This window comes from Perognathus longimembris, chromosome 23 (assembly GCF_023159225.1).
Source record: "Perognathus longimembris pacificus isolate PPM17 chromosome 23, ASM2315922v1, whole genome shotgun sequence".
NCBI classification, from domain to species: Eukaryota; Metazoa; Chordata; class Mammalia; order Rodentia; family Heteromyidae; genus Perognathus; species Perognathus longimembris.
In genome coordinates this window covers 32,699,918-32,713,737 of record NC_063183.1, presented here as the reverse complement: position 1 = coordinate 32,713,737, position 13,820 = coordinate 32,699,918, and the positions used below count along the sequence as shown (strand labels likewise).

Below are 13,820 nucleotides of genomic sequence, written 5' to 3'. Positions count from 1 at the left end.
TTTACTCACACACCCAGGCTCCTCCCTCTCAACTAGGTAGATTAACAGCCAGGAGCCACTAAACCTTGCTTAAAACATATTGAGCCACGTGAAACATTTTTTTCCTTTTTTTTTTTAATCCCAATTTTTAGTATACAGGGGTGTTCATTTTGTTTAGTCTTATCTGTGCTTGAAGAAGAAAGGAATGAAGAAAAGAGGTGAGCTCTCATTCTCTGGAACTCTCTTGTATCTGAGAGTTCCCCATGGAACTCCTAAGCTGAGCCCAACCAACTGCCATCTCCTGGACTGCAAAAGATGGGTCTTCTTGACACACACCTGAAGGGGATGACCTTTTCCCCTAAATGCCCACCCAGAACAACTGTGCTAGCTAGCTAGGAGTCCAGCAACTAGGCAGGTGGAAACCAACAGCCAAGATTAAGAAGGGAGTAGGAGCTCAACTTATGGCAGGTGACTTCTTTGGATATCAAAAACAAGACCCTTAGGAATCTCTAAACTGGGTGCTGGTGGCTCACGCCTGTTGGGTCCTAGCTACTGCTCAGAAGGCTGAAATCTGAGGATTGTGGCTCAAAGCCGTCCCGGGCAGAAAAGGTCCGTGAGACACTTTTACCTCCAATAAACTACTCAGAAAAAGCCAGAAGCGGCGCTGTGGCTCAAGTGGCAGAGTGCTAGCCTTGAGCACAGAGAAGCCAGGGACAGTGCTCAGGCCCTGAGTCCAAGGCCCAGGACTGGCCAAAAAAAAAAAAAAAAAAAAAAAAAAAAAAAACAACCCCAAACACCCTTTTATCCTGTGACCCAGAGAGCGACCTGGCAGGTCAAAGTTCAATTCAAAGCCAATCCCAGGCCGAGTAGTCTGGGAGACTCCCATCTTCACTTCCATCATCCTTTCTTCCTCCTTCACCCTCTCCCTTTCCTGACCTCCCAACCCTTGGAAGAAAACGCACACCCAGGACACACACACCTAGACACATACACATACACGCACACGCGCGCACACACACGCACACAACCACCCCCACGTCACTTGGAGAACAGTTACTCCTGCTCCGGTGGCAGCGCGGCAGCCCGTGCGGGAGGACCAGCGCCTCCGAGGCCGAGCCTCCGCCCGAGCCTCGGTCCGCAGCAGCCCCCGTCACCCGCGAGGACGGCCGACTTTCCCGGTGCCCGCCCGCCCTCCCCTCCTCGCGCCTCCACGCCCAGCGCCTGCCTGTCTGCTTTCCTTGAGCCACGGCTCCGCTTCCAGCCTTCGGAGGGTTTCGTGCAGGCGGGCGTCTCACCGTCTCCCGCCCCGGCGGGCTCTGAACCGCCATCCCCACACCCCAGCCTCCCGAGGGGCTGGGGCGGCCCGGACGGGCGGGACGGCCGCGAGCGCTCGCATCCCCGGCGGAGGCCGCGGCGGCCGGGCCGGGGGCGGGGCCCCGCGCGGGGTGGGCGGGGCCCCGCGGATGATTGGCTGCTGCGGACCCACCCCCCTCCCCGATTGGACGGCGTCGTCCGGAAAGGATGGCCGGGCCGCGGCGTGGCCCCCACTGCTCTCAGCGAGGCTGCCGGGCAGAGATGGCGACCGCTGCTCGGCTGCTCGGGAGGCGGGTGCTGAGCTGGGGGCTGCGGCCGACCTTCGAGCCCCTCGCGGGCCCGGGGCCCCGGCGCGCCCACTCGCTGCTGCCTGTGGACGACACGATCAACGGGCTAAGCGAGGAGCAGAAACAGGTACGGAGATGTACTCCTCCCGGCCCCAGGCCTCCCGCAGCAGCACCCTGCACCCCGGGCCTGGGGCCGGGCCTGCGGCCGGGCCTCCGCCTCTGGTCCCGGGGTCCCGCGACTGGAACTCTCAAACCTCGTTGATTACCATAATCATCAGGGAATCGCTTTGGAATAAACACTTAGGGAACTTTGAAATGGAACGGGCAGCTTTGTAGCTCCAAAGCACAAAGTTGAACGAGAACTTGAAGGCTGTGATTACACATTTACCTATTTCTATTCTTAGGTATTTATTTTTGTGCCAGTACTAGCGTTTGAACACAGGACCTCCTGGTCTTGATTTTTTTCCTATCATGGCTGGCATTCTACCACTTCACCACTCCAGGTGTTGTTGTTGCTGCTTACTTTGAACATAGGAATCTTGTTGGGGGTGGGGGTAATTAATTTTTACTTTTATTCTTTGTTGTGGAGCTTGAACTCTGGGCCTGGGCACTGTCTCCTAAGCTCTTCAGCTAGCACTCTACCACTCGGCCACAGAACCACTTCCGGTTTTCTGGTGGTTAATTAGAGGCTCATGGGCTTTCTTGCCTGGGCTGGCTTTGAACCTTGATCCTCAGATCTGAGCTTCCTGAGTAGCTAGGATTACAGGCATAAGTCCACCTGCACCAGCTGGAAAATCTTGTGATTTTTATCTGCCCTGGCTGACTTCTCTAATCAAGATTCTTTGATCTTGAGCTCCTGAGTAACTAGGAATCTAGGTATAAAGCCATCAGCATACTGCATTTCAGCCACAGCACCACTTCCACTTTTTTTTGGCAGTTAATTGGAAATTAGAGTCTCACAGACTTCCTTTATTGGATTGGCTTTAAACCTTGATCTTCAGATCTCAGCCTCCTGAGTAGTTAGAATTACAGGTATGAGCCACAGCTGACCTGACACTTTTTGCTGAGTTGTTTGGTGAGGCTACTTGCAGTCTGGCTCCCTGGACATGCTTTGAGTAGCGATGACATGGCTCTTGCCACCCGTAATGTGTACGTTTCAGTGGGATCTGTCCACCTCTCTCCCCCAGCTTCGTCAGACAATGACTAAATTCCTTCAAGAACACCTAGCCCCCAAGGCCCAGGAGATTGATCAGAGCAATGATTTCAAGAACTTGCGAGTAAGTCACACGGCCGGGGTGTGGGGTGCTGGTTGCTGGACTGAGGTGCCTGGTGCCTGAAGGGGCTTACGCGGTCCTGTGGCTAGCTGCCTTCTCCTCATTCCTTTCTGTTGACAGGAGTTTTGGAAGCAGCTGGGCAGCCTGGGGGTGCTGGGCATTACCGCGCCAGGTATGTCTAGCTTCTTTCCCTAAAGAGAACTTTCTTTGTGTGCCCTCTAACACAGTTCCTAAGAGAGGCATGAAGGGAATGGACAGACAGTGCCCAAACGCCCCCCCGCCCCGGCCCCCGAGCTTCTGCATCCTTGGACCTGAGATGGCATTCACTGAGCCCAGAGAAGACATTCTTCTGTATGTGTGTTTAGCAAGGGGATCAGACTCTACTTAGTATAGCTAACTAGAGTCAGGACCACCTGATGCCTCAACTCTACCGATTTTTCTTTGCTTTCTTTTCTTCTTTTAGTATTACTGTTTGTTGTTGTTGTGGGGTTTGAACTCAGGGCCTGGACGCTGTCCCTGAGCCTGTTTGTGCTCAAGGCTAGTGCTCTACCACTTAGCCACAGCAACCCTTCCCGCTTCTTTGAATAGAGGTTAGAGTCTCATGGGAACTTTTCTGCCCGGAATGGATTTGAACCGCGATCCTCAGATCTCAGCCTCCTGAGTAGCTGGGATTACAGATGTGAGCCACCAGCACCTGTCTTTCCCTTTTTCTTTTCTTTTCTTTCCTTTCTTTCTTTTTTTTTTTTTTTTTTTTTGGTGTGAACTGAACTCAAGACCTTGTTACTTAGCATGTACTCTAGAAAGATTGTGTGCTTAGGTTCTCACAGATGCTTTGGGGAGGTTAGAAACAAGCAGTTGCCCTGAATCTTACTGCCTTAATTCCTAAACTCTGCCCAGCCAATATCCTCTAAGCAGGAATGCCCAGGGAACGTGTGTATTAGGAGACTACCTGTCCTCTGCCTACAGCTTGTCTATGGAGCTTGTTGGGGGCAGTGGTAAGAGAGATGTTTGTCTAGGCCTTAAAGTAAGGTGATTACATGACTTCGTCTGGGCTTTAGTGGCTCACGCCTATAATCCCAGCTACTCAGGAGGCTGAGATCTAGGATTTGGGTTCAATGCCAGCCCAGGCAGGAAAGTCTGTGAGACTCTAATCTCCATCAAACTACCCAAAATGCCAGAAGTGGAGCTGTGGCTCAAGTGGTCGATCACTAGCCTTGAGCAAAAAAATCTCAGGTGCAGCACCCAGGCCCTGAGTTCAAGCCCCAGGACCAGCACCAAAAGAAAAGTCTGGGATAGGGGCTGGGGATATGGCCTAGTGGCAAGAGTGCCTGCTTCATATACATGAAGCCCTGGGTTCAATTCCCCAGCACCACATATACAGAAAATGGCCAGAAGGGGCGCTGTGGCTCAAGTGGCAGAGTGCTAGCCTCGAGCAAAAAGAAGCCAGGGACAGTGCTCAGGCCCTGAGTTCAAAGCCCAGGACTGGCAAAAAAAAAAAAAAAGAAAGAAAGAAAAGTCTGGGATAAAGCCATAGTGGTCAACAATAGTCTTCTGAAGCATAGTTCAGCCAACAACGGCTAGCCAAACCAGTTCTGGGGGCTCCCGGCCCGGCGTGTCAGCCTTATAAGGAGAAATTTTTTTTTTTTGGCCAGTCCTGGGCCTTGGACTCAGGGCCTGAGCACTGTCCCTGGCTTCTTTTTGCTCAAGGCTAGCACTCTGCCACTTGAGCCACAGCGCCATTTCTGGCCGTTTTCCATATATGTGGTGCTGGGGAATCGAACCGAGAGCTTCATGTGTAGGAGGCAAGCGCTCTTGCCACTAGGCCATATTCCCAGCTCTTATTAGGAGAATTTGGATCAAGAGGCTACCAGGGTATTTCTTTCCCTCCAGTCCTATTAAGATTCCTGTCTGTGTTGTAATGTAACCTGATGGCCTTTCTCCTCCTAGTTCAGTATGGTGGCTCTGGCCTGGGCTATCTGGAACATGTGCTGGTGATGGAGGAGATATCTCGGGCTTCTGGAGCCGTGGGACTCAGCTATGGCGCCCACTCCAACCTCTGCATCAACCAGATTGTGCGAAATGGGAATGAGGCCCAGAAGGAGAAATACCTCCCCAAGGTGAGGAAATGGAAATGCAGAAATCAACCCCTGGCTGGCTCACACCTGTCATTCTAGCTATTCAGGAGGCTGGGAGCTGAGGATCACAGTTTGAAGCCAGCCTGGGCAAGGAAATTCTGAGATTCTTATCTCCATTATGCCACAAAAGCCAAAAATAGAGCTGTGGCTCAAGTAGTAGAGTGCTAATCTTGACCAAAACAGCTCAGGGACAGAGACCAGGCCCCGGGATAAAGCCCCAGCACCAAAAGAAAAAAATAATCCACCCTTATGTCAGCACAACCATCAACTAATTTGTTTTCTGTGGCATGATGTCATGGACCAAGTCCCATTAGGAAGGAAGGACCCAGGGTTACTTTCAAATAATTGAGTCAAAAAGTTGAAAATAGCTGGGCACCCGTGGCTCACACCCATAATCCTAGCTACTCAGGAAACTGAGGGCTGAGAATCATGATTCAAAGGCAGCCTGGGCAGAAAAGTCCCTATGAGACTCACCTCCAGTTAACCACTGAAAAACTGGGAGCGGCGCAGCGCTGTGGCTCAAAGTGGTAGAGTGCTAGCTTGAGCAAAAGCACTCAGAGACAGTGTCCAAGCCCATGATCGACAAAAAAAAAAAAAAAAAAGAAAGTGAAAATAGGACCAAATTTCCCAATAATTGAACCATACCCAGACAATATTTGGAGAAGACTTTAAGAAACAAAAAGAACAGAGCATGCTGGTATACTTGTATTCCTGGTTTCTCAAGAAGCAAAGGCAGAGGAATTGCTTCAGCCCAGGAGTTGAAGTCATGGCAAGATCTTGACTCAAAAACAAAAGGGTACCTGGAGACAAGGCTAAAGGGGTAAAGGCCCTGATTTCTAACCCCAGTGCCAACAGAGGTCAAGACCAGAGTTGTTCTGAGGACATAGCTTGGTGGTAAAGTGCCTAACTGGTGTGTGAAGCCCTGGGTTCCATCCTTAGCACTGGGGAAAAAAACCAAAAAAGGCAAAAAGGATCAGGGTTACTGAGCTTGCAACCTACCTGACGGGAAGCAATCCTGGGGAATTACTGAGCTTGCAATCCTAGCAGTTCTAGCTACTTGAGGGGAAGCATTCCAGGGGAATTACCGAGCTTGCAATCCTAGCAGTCCTAGCTACTTGAGGGGAAGCATTCCTGGGGAATTACCGTTCAAGGCCAGGCGAGGCAAAAAGGTCAAGAAACTAACTCAAGCAGTGAGTGGGTATGGTGGTGTACACCCACCCATTCCCCCAGCTCTGGGGGAGACACAGTGGTACATGACTGTTGTCCCCAGTGACACTGAGAAACTCGAGTGGATTTCAATCCAGGCTGGCCCAAGCACAGAGCAAGACCTTACTGGAAAATAACCAATGCACAAAGGGCCTGGCGGTGTGGTTCAAGTGGTAGAGCACCTGCCTTGCAAGCACAAGGCCCTGAGTTTAATCCAAAGGACCACTAAAAAAAAAAAAGAGGAAGAAGAAGTGGAAGGAAGGTAGATATTGGGGTTCTCTGCTGGCCTTTGGTCTGAGACAGCAGTTGGAAGGTTGGTGAGGTGAATGGTTCTAGGAGAAGCAGTGAACTACCGTCAGGTGCTCCCAAGGTGGTGGCTTCCAAGGGGGTGCCAAGGCCTGTTGGGTTTTCTTTCCAGCTGATCAGCGGGGAACACATCGGCGCGCTGGCCATGAGCGAGCCCAACGCCGGCTCCGACGTGGTCTCCATGAAGCTCAAGGCGGAAAAGGACGGTGAGGCCGCCACGGGCTGTGGGCGGAGGCTGGTCAGAGCCCGGAGCAGCAGCTGAGGGGCTGCCCCGCCCTCCTCCTCTCTACGACTTTCCCACCGGAGCAGATTCTCAGTCCTGGGAGCTGGCTGGGAGTCAGTTGGGGCCAGCTTAGCTAGTCGCTTAATTCCTGCCCTCAGGAGGTCATTATGTCCTGAATGGAAACAAGTTCTGGATCACTAACGGCCCGGATGCCGATGTCCTCATCGTCTATGCCAAGACAGATCTGACTGCCTCGCCCGCTTCCCGGGGCATAACGGCCTTCATCGTGGAGAAGGTGAGGTGCTGGGCACGAGTGGGGATGTAGAACCCAAACCAGTCAAGACTGGAGAGGGGGTCCACTACGGCCCTGGGTTCAGTTCTCCAGCAGAGAGAGAGCGTTACGTCTGAAGATGGTCAAGCCGTCGGTAGAGCCAGGCTATACAGAGAAGCATAGGAAGCACTGGAGACGTGGCCCACGCCGTAGCTGCCTGCCCGGCTGCTCTCAGGTCCTGAGTTTAAACTCCAGTACTACCCCCAGAAGAACAAAACATAACCCAGAAAGACTAGGGCTGGAAAGAGGTACCCGTCAGTGAACCAAGAGAGACGGGCAAGAGCGGTGGAAGAGACAGGCACGGCACGGCTTCACGACAGGTGAAGCGAAGACACTTAGAACAAGAGTTAGAATTAACACTGGAAGGCTTGAATGAAACAGAAAGCCTTCCCGAGACACGCACTGCGCTGAGCAGGTCGGGATGGGTCGTTGGAGGCAGCGGTCGAGGGACCGGCTACCCGATGACCTTGGATAAGGCTGGAGGCCTCAGCGTGGGGGAGAGGGGAGGATCGAACTTTATTGTTGTTCTAGAGGCCATGCGCCAAGTAGAACTTTAAGGAGTAAGTGCAGCTGTAGGTGAAGGGGGAGCACAAAGCCTTTGAGTTCCCCAGGTCCTCGTTGTCTCGCGATTCGTTAGCAGGAGGTAGGAAAGACAGCGCGGCTCCGCCAACACGCGGCTTAGTCATGCGGGGACACGTCTAACAAGGGCCCCCTCCTCCTTTGGCTTCCTCTAAGGGCATGCCTGGCTTCAGCACCTCTAAGAAGCTAGACAAGCTAGGAATGAGGGGCTCGAACACCTGTGAGCTCGTCTTTGAAGACTGTAAGGTGCCTGGTAAGTGTGGTGAGAATTGGGGAACCCTTGCCATGACCCCTGACCCCTTCCCAAAGTGGGAAAGCCCATCCCGGGGGGTGACCAGGCTCACCGCGGCTAGCTGCTGCGTGGCAGGTGGCTGGCCCGCGGGCCTGCGAGGCTGCGCGGACGCCCTCCCTGGCCAGAGTCTCTGCAGCGGTGTACCGGAAGCTGAGGTGAAGGGTGGGGCTCCAGCCGTGGGGTTCCCATTCTAGTAGTTGCCGGTGAAAGTTGAGTCCCCCGCCCTTCAGATTTCCCAACTGGAGGGTGTGGTGGAGCACAGCCTACTCGAAGTGGCCGGGAAGCCGCAGGCTGAGGGGCGGGGGCCAATGGAATACGAGTATTCTAGTTCCCTAGTAGTCTAGTTCTCTAGACTCCCCCCCCACACCCCGCCCCCAGTGGCCTACTTCCTCCAGCTGGCCTTATCTCTGCGAGGATCAGTCACCTTGCTCAAGAATGCCACCTGCCTATGATTGATTCACTAACAGGGTCAGGTTACAGGTGCATTCGCCTGCCTAGAGCCCCATTTCTGACGTTGCTGCGTTGGAAACCAAGCTTTCAACACACATGCCTTTAGGGACTATTCTGTATCCAAACCACAACGATTGTGTACTACACTACCTATAAATTATGGAAGCCAGAAGGAGCAGCAGGTTGATTTGAGGCTTACTTTCTCCAGTGACCTGTGGGTGGAAGGGTGACACCGTGTCGCACTGTAGGAGAGTCGCACACCATCATGGGCTGCTCAAGGACGGCTTTGTGCCAGCCGTACCCCCCTCCCCTTCCATCCACCAGCCAGGAAAAGCACACTGTGTTACACAAGGCATCTGGAAAGGAGAGTCTCTGCAGATCCTGCTCTTTTGTTTTTGTTTTTAGGTGCCAGTTCTAGGACTTGAACTCAGGGCCTGGGACCTGTCCCTTAGCTTTTTTTTTTTTTGCTCCAAGTTAGCCCTCTACCATTAGAGCCACAACTCCACTTCGGCTTTATTGGTGGCTAATTGGAGACAAGCGTCTCATAGACTTCCTTGCCTGGGCTGGCTTTGAACCACAATCCTCAGGTTTCAGCCTCCTGAGGAGCTAGGATTGTAGGCATGAGCCACGGGTGCCAGGCAGATCCTTTACAGGAAGGAGGAACTTCAGGTCTGGAGTGTCCTGCCTTCCTGTCCTATTTCCTGTCCACTCCTAAGGCCACCCAGTGTCCTAGCTGACTGGGACCGGGGCCCCGCAGCCGCCTCCGTCGCTAACACCGAATGGAAGCTTTCGTGGCCCGTTCTGCTGGGAGGTGGCGCGGGACAGCAGGGGAGCGGGATATTCTCCGGTTCGGGTGCAGGTTACAGGTGTAGGAAGAACCAGGGTGGGGTGGTTCGTGGGAGTTGAGTCTACTGTTATGGGGGTCCTGGAAACTCCACTTGTGATTGCAGTCCCAGTGAAAGGCCACCCCCCACCCTACGGTAGCGCCTGTGTGGGAGAGCACCACCTTGCCAAGCCTAGAACTTTCTAATCAACGTGAAGCTAACCCGTGGCCGGCGCTTCCCTTCCCCGGCAGCTGCCAGCATCCTAGGCCAGGAGAGCAAGGGGGTGTACGTGCTGATGAGCGGGCTGGACCTGGAGCGCCTGGTGCTGTCGGGGGGGCCCCTTGGGTAAGTGGGGGGCTTCGCGGGGGGCTGATGAGCCCGTGGCTGACCCCGGGCAAGCCAGGGGAGGCTGTGGGGGGGGGCTGAGCTCCTCCTCCCGCTGGGGCCCCAGCCCTCCCAGTGACACCAGGGGGCAGACAACCCCCAGCTCCTCCTCCCACCATTCCCCCCTCCCACCGCGCTCCCCCCCCCCCCGCAGGCTCATGCAGGCCGTCCTGGACCACACCGTTCCCTACCTGCACGTGCGGGAAGCCTTTGGCCAGAAGATCGGCCACTTCCAGGTGAGGGGTCCTTTGCTGGCTGGGTTCGTTCTCTCGCTTCTTGGGAAGGAGGAGGAGGAGCGGGCCTCGCCTCCGGCACCCCTGCCCTCTCTAGCACAATGGCCTTGGAGGCCCCGTGCGGGCTTTGCCCCTCGCACTGTGGCCCCGCCTCTACTTGAGAGGAACGAAGGGGGCACTGCCGGGCGCCCTCCCCTGCCCCCGGCTGTCAGGGCCTCGCTGCCGGCTGCCCGTGCTCACCGAGAGGCCTCCTCTGCCCAGCTCATGCAGGGGAAGATGGCCGACATGTACACGCGCCTCATGGCGAGCCGGCAGTACGTCTACAATGTCGCCAAGGCCTGCGACGAGGGCCACTGCACGGCGAAGGTGAGGCCCGGCTCCCCAGGAGGGCGGGCGGGGGGGGGGGCGGGGGGGCGGGGGGGGAGCGGCCGCCCCTGGCTTCCGTGCCGAGCCACGCCCTCTCCCGCAGGACTGCGCGGCCGTGATCCTGTACGCCGCCGAGTGCGCCACACAGGTCGCCCTGGACGGCATCCAGTGCCTGGGTGAGTCCCCCCCCCCCCCCCCCACATCCGGGGCGCAGCCCTCCCTGCAGCCCGGGCTACCGGAACTTTCCTCTCTCCTCTGGCTTAAGCTAGCCGCAACCAGCATGGCCCCTGTAGGCTCAGTCGGCCCCAGTGAGGAGGAAATGAAAAATCAAATAAGAAAACTCCTGGCGGCCTGGCGCTGCCCCCGCTCCTCTCCTCCCCCCCACCCTCCATGTCGATTTCAGCGCCAGCCGGGGCCTGGGCGGGAGCCGCGTGGCTCGGGCTGGATCCCGGTTCTGCTGTGCCCGTCTCTTCTCGCCCCATCCGTGTTCTGTCCTCGGCACACCGGGTGGTTCCCAGTCCCCAGCCCCTCGCCCACCCTACCCCCAACCAGGCTCTCCAAGCCTCGCCTTCTAACTGCAGTTGCTTCCTTTAAATTAGTACACAGTGTGCTCTCTATACTCCCAAGGGGTTCCTCGGGTGTAGATTCAGAAAACTCAGGTCAAAAATGATCAGAAATGTTGGGCTATGGTGGTGCGTGCTTACAGTCCCAGCACTTGGAAGGCTAAAGGCAGAAGGATCACAAGTCCAAGGCCAGCCTGAGCTATATAACGACACTCTCAAAAAAGACCAAAACTAGAGTTGAAGACAGAGCTTAGAGGGTACAGGAAAATCATCCATCAGTGAGTTCAAGTCCCAGTGTCAGGGAAAGAAAAAAAAAAGACCAAGACCAGGACGGGTTCCAGTGACTCACACGTAATCCTAGCTATTCAGGAGGCCGAGACTGGAAGGATGGAAGTTCCGGGCTAACTCAAGCAAAGCAATTTGCCAGGAGCATTGTGGCTTTGCACACCTGCCCTCTGGCGGTGGCGGGGAGTGTGAGTGGAAGGGCACCAACCCAGGCCGTCTGAGGCACGATGAGACCCTACCAAAAATAACCAGAGCCAAAGGGGGCTGGAGGAGCGGTTCAAGTGATGAGAGAACCTACCCGACACGCGTGAAGCCCGAGCTCAGCTCTCGGTACCACCAAGAAGAAGAGGAAACAAGGACAGGAATGTCAAAAATGAAAAATAAGCCAGGTCGCCTGGTGCTGGCGGCTCACGCCTGTGATCCTAGCTACTCAGGAGGCTGAGATCTGAGGATCCCGGTTCAAAGCCAGACTGGACAGGAAAGTTTGTGAGACACTTATCTCCAATTAACTACCAGAAAACTGGAAATGGTGCTGTGGCTCAAGTGGTAGAGCACTAGCCTTGAGCTGAAGAGACAGCGCCAGGCCCAGAGTTCAAGCCCCACAACCAACAGAAATTAAAATAAAATAAATAAGCCAGGTGCTGGTGGCTCATATCTGTCATCCCAGCTACGCAGGAGGCTGAGATCTAAAGATCACCGTTCAAAGCTAATCCAGGCAGGAAGTCTGTGAGACTCTTATCGCCAATGAACCACCAGAAAACCGGAAGTGGCACTGTGGCTCAAAGTGGTAGAGCGCTAGCCTTGAGCAGAAAAGAGCTTAGGGACAGGGCCTAGGCTCTGAGTTCAAGCCCCATGACTGTCAGAAAAAAAAATTAATAAAGAGTTAAAATATATAGCTGGACATTGGCGACACACACTTGTAACCCTAGCTACTTAGGAGGCTGAAGATCAGAGGAGCTCAAACGCAGTCTGGGAAGAAAAACCTGCAGAGTCTATCTCCAGTGAGCCGGAAAAATGCCAGATTGGAGTCACGGCTCAGATGGTAGAGCACCAGTCTAGCAAGTGCAAGGCCCTGAGTTATACGCACGTGCGCGTGCGCGCGCGCACACACACACACAAAGGTAGGATCGGAGGATGTGTGTGGGTTGTGCGGAAATACGATACCATCTTACATAAGGGCCTTGACTATTCGTGGAGTCCTGGAGCCAGTTCCTAAAGACGGTGGGCAGGGACTGCCCGGCTATCTTGCGTCTTGCCTTGCTCACGCCCAGCCCTCCTGCTTTTTCTCCTCTGCCCACATCCTGCTTGCAGGCGGCAATGGCTACATCAACGACTTTCCCATGGGCCGCCTTCTCCGGGATGCCAAGCTCTACGAGATCGGCGCCGGCACCAGCGAGGTGAGGCGGCTGGTCATTGGCAGAGCTTTCAACGCGGACTTCCGCTAGGGCCGCGCCTGCCACCCGTGCACCCGCCCCTCGGGGCCCGTCCGTGGCAAGGCCACGTGGGGCCCCAGCGGCCCTCGGCCCCGGGCCAGGGAGCCGGAACGCTGCGCGGGCTCTCCTGGGGGGCCGGGAGAGCCGGGGAACTCTGTGCCCTAGCTCTTCAACGCGGACCTGACGCCCCCCCTTGGTGGTAGGGATGGGGGGGTGCAGGTGCCCCTTCTTTTGTGAATAAACCTTTAAGAAGAGCCCCGTGCTCGAGCACACGGAAGCTTTGCCTCTCCCTCAGCTCACGCCTGCTGCTCTCTTCTGGGGAAGCAAGCCGAGTCTCCCCCTTGCTTCTGGGGGGTGGGGGGGGCAGGAGCTGGCTGACGCCGTGCGGCGGGCGGGGGCGGGGTGGGGGGCACATTCGGGAGGACTCGCACGCCCACGCCGGCCTCCCTGGCCGCGTGACCTCCTGCGGCCGACTGCACGGCCGGCCCCGCCGCTGTGTGCGTTGCTGTGGGTGTCCCGCGGCTGATTGTGTTACAACCGCACGGCGGCGGCTGCCATTTTGTATTCAACGCGTCGCAAAGCAAACCCATCTGCTCCCGGAGCGGCGGGGTGGAGGAGCGATCGCCTTGCTGCCTCCTCCTGTGTGATCCAGCCCCTGGCCACGGTCCCTCCTGCCCCCCCACCCCCGCCCCGATCTGCTCTGGGGGAACGAGGGACAAATGGCCCTTAGAACAGGGGAAGTGGTAATCTCCCAGGGGTTGATGGTTTGGGTGGTGCTGGGGACAGGGCCCGGCGTGGGAAGCCCCGCGGAGCCTCCTAGCCCACTCCTCGTGATTTGTGAATGAAGGAGGACATCCAGCCTGGGAGCTGATCTTGGAACGGGAAAGAACCTTTACGGTTTGGAAAGCCATCCTTGAGTCTGTGCATCCAGCGTGGTGTTGAGAACAGGATCTCACCAGGTGACCAGGTGACCTGGAACTCACCGTGTGGTCTTGACCTCCTTCGTACTTGGAGTTGTGCACCAGCACACCTAAGCACATCCTGGAGTCTTTTTTCTTAATCGAAAGATGGGACTGGAGGCATGGCTTGAGAGGAGAGCACCTTGTCTAGCAAGCACAAAGACATTGAGTTTAAAATCATAGAACTACCAAAAATAAATAAACAACAAACCTAGAAGTTCATTCGCCCTTTTCTCAAGATCGGAGCTTGAACTAGCAGCTAAGACCTAGGGGTATCCTGAGAACCCCAGCCTGGGCCCCCGCCGCCCAGTGCCCTGGGTGGGGGTGCGGCAGGCGGGGGAACGGCCTGTGTGAAGCTCCCCAGAGATGAACTGGTTTTCCCGGCGCTCCACCCATC

The 13,820-nt window shown here is 55.6% G+C and overlaps 1 protein-coding gene across 1 annotated transcript; it reads left to right on the top strand.

The window, feature by feature from the left end:
• Positions 1 to 1,520: 1,520 nt before the first annotated feature.
• Positions 1,521 to 12,532, top strand: Ivd (isovaleryl-CoA dehydrogenase). Its single transcript, XM_048332711.1, has 12 exons — positions 1,521 to 1,707; positions 2,768 to 2,857; positions 2,975 to 3,026; positions 4,802 to 4,971; positions 6,614 to 6,707; positions 6,883 to 7,019; positions 7,791 to 7,887; positions 9,452 to 9,545; positions 9,739 to 9,820; positions 10,079 to 10,183; positions 10,287 to 10,359; positions 12,343 to 12,532. The coding sequence occupies exons 1-12, from the start codon at positions 1,555 to 1,557 to the stop codon at positions 12,474 to 12,476; spliced, it is 1,281 nt and encodes a 426-aa protein (XP_048188668.1). The 5' UTR covers positions 1,521 to 1,554; the 3' UTR covers positions 12,477 to 12,532.
• Positions 12,533 to 13,820: the final 1,288 nt, after the last annotated feature.

Bases quoted from the DNA above. Each gene is read 5' to 3' on its own strand.
- Ivd (XM_048332711.1), top strand. From the start codon at position 1,555: ATGGCGACCGCTGCTCGGCTGCTCGGGAGGCGGGTGCTGAGCTGGGGG. The intron at 6,708-6,882 runs GTGAGGCCGCCA...TCCTGCCCTCAG, and splicing joins GCTCAAGGCGGAAAAGGACG to GAGGTCATTATGTCCTGAAT. The intron at 9,821-10,078 runs GTGAGGGGTCCT...TCCTCTGCCCAG, and splicing joins AGAAGATCGGCCACTTCCAG to CTCATGCAGGGGAAGATGGC.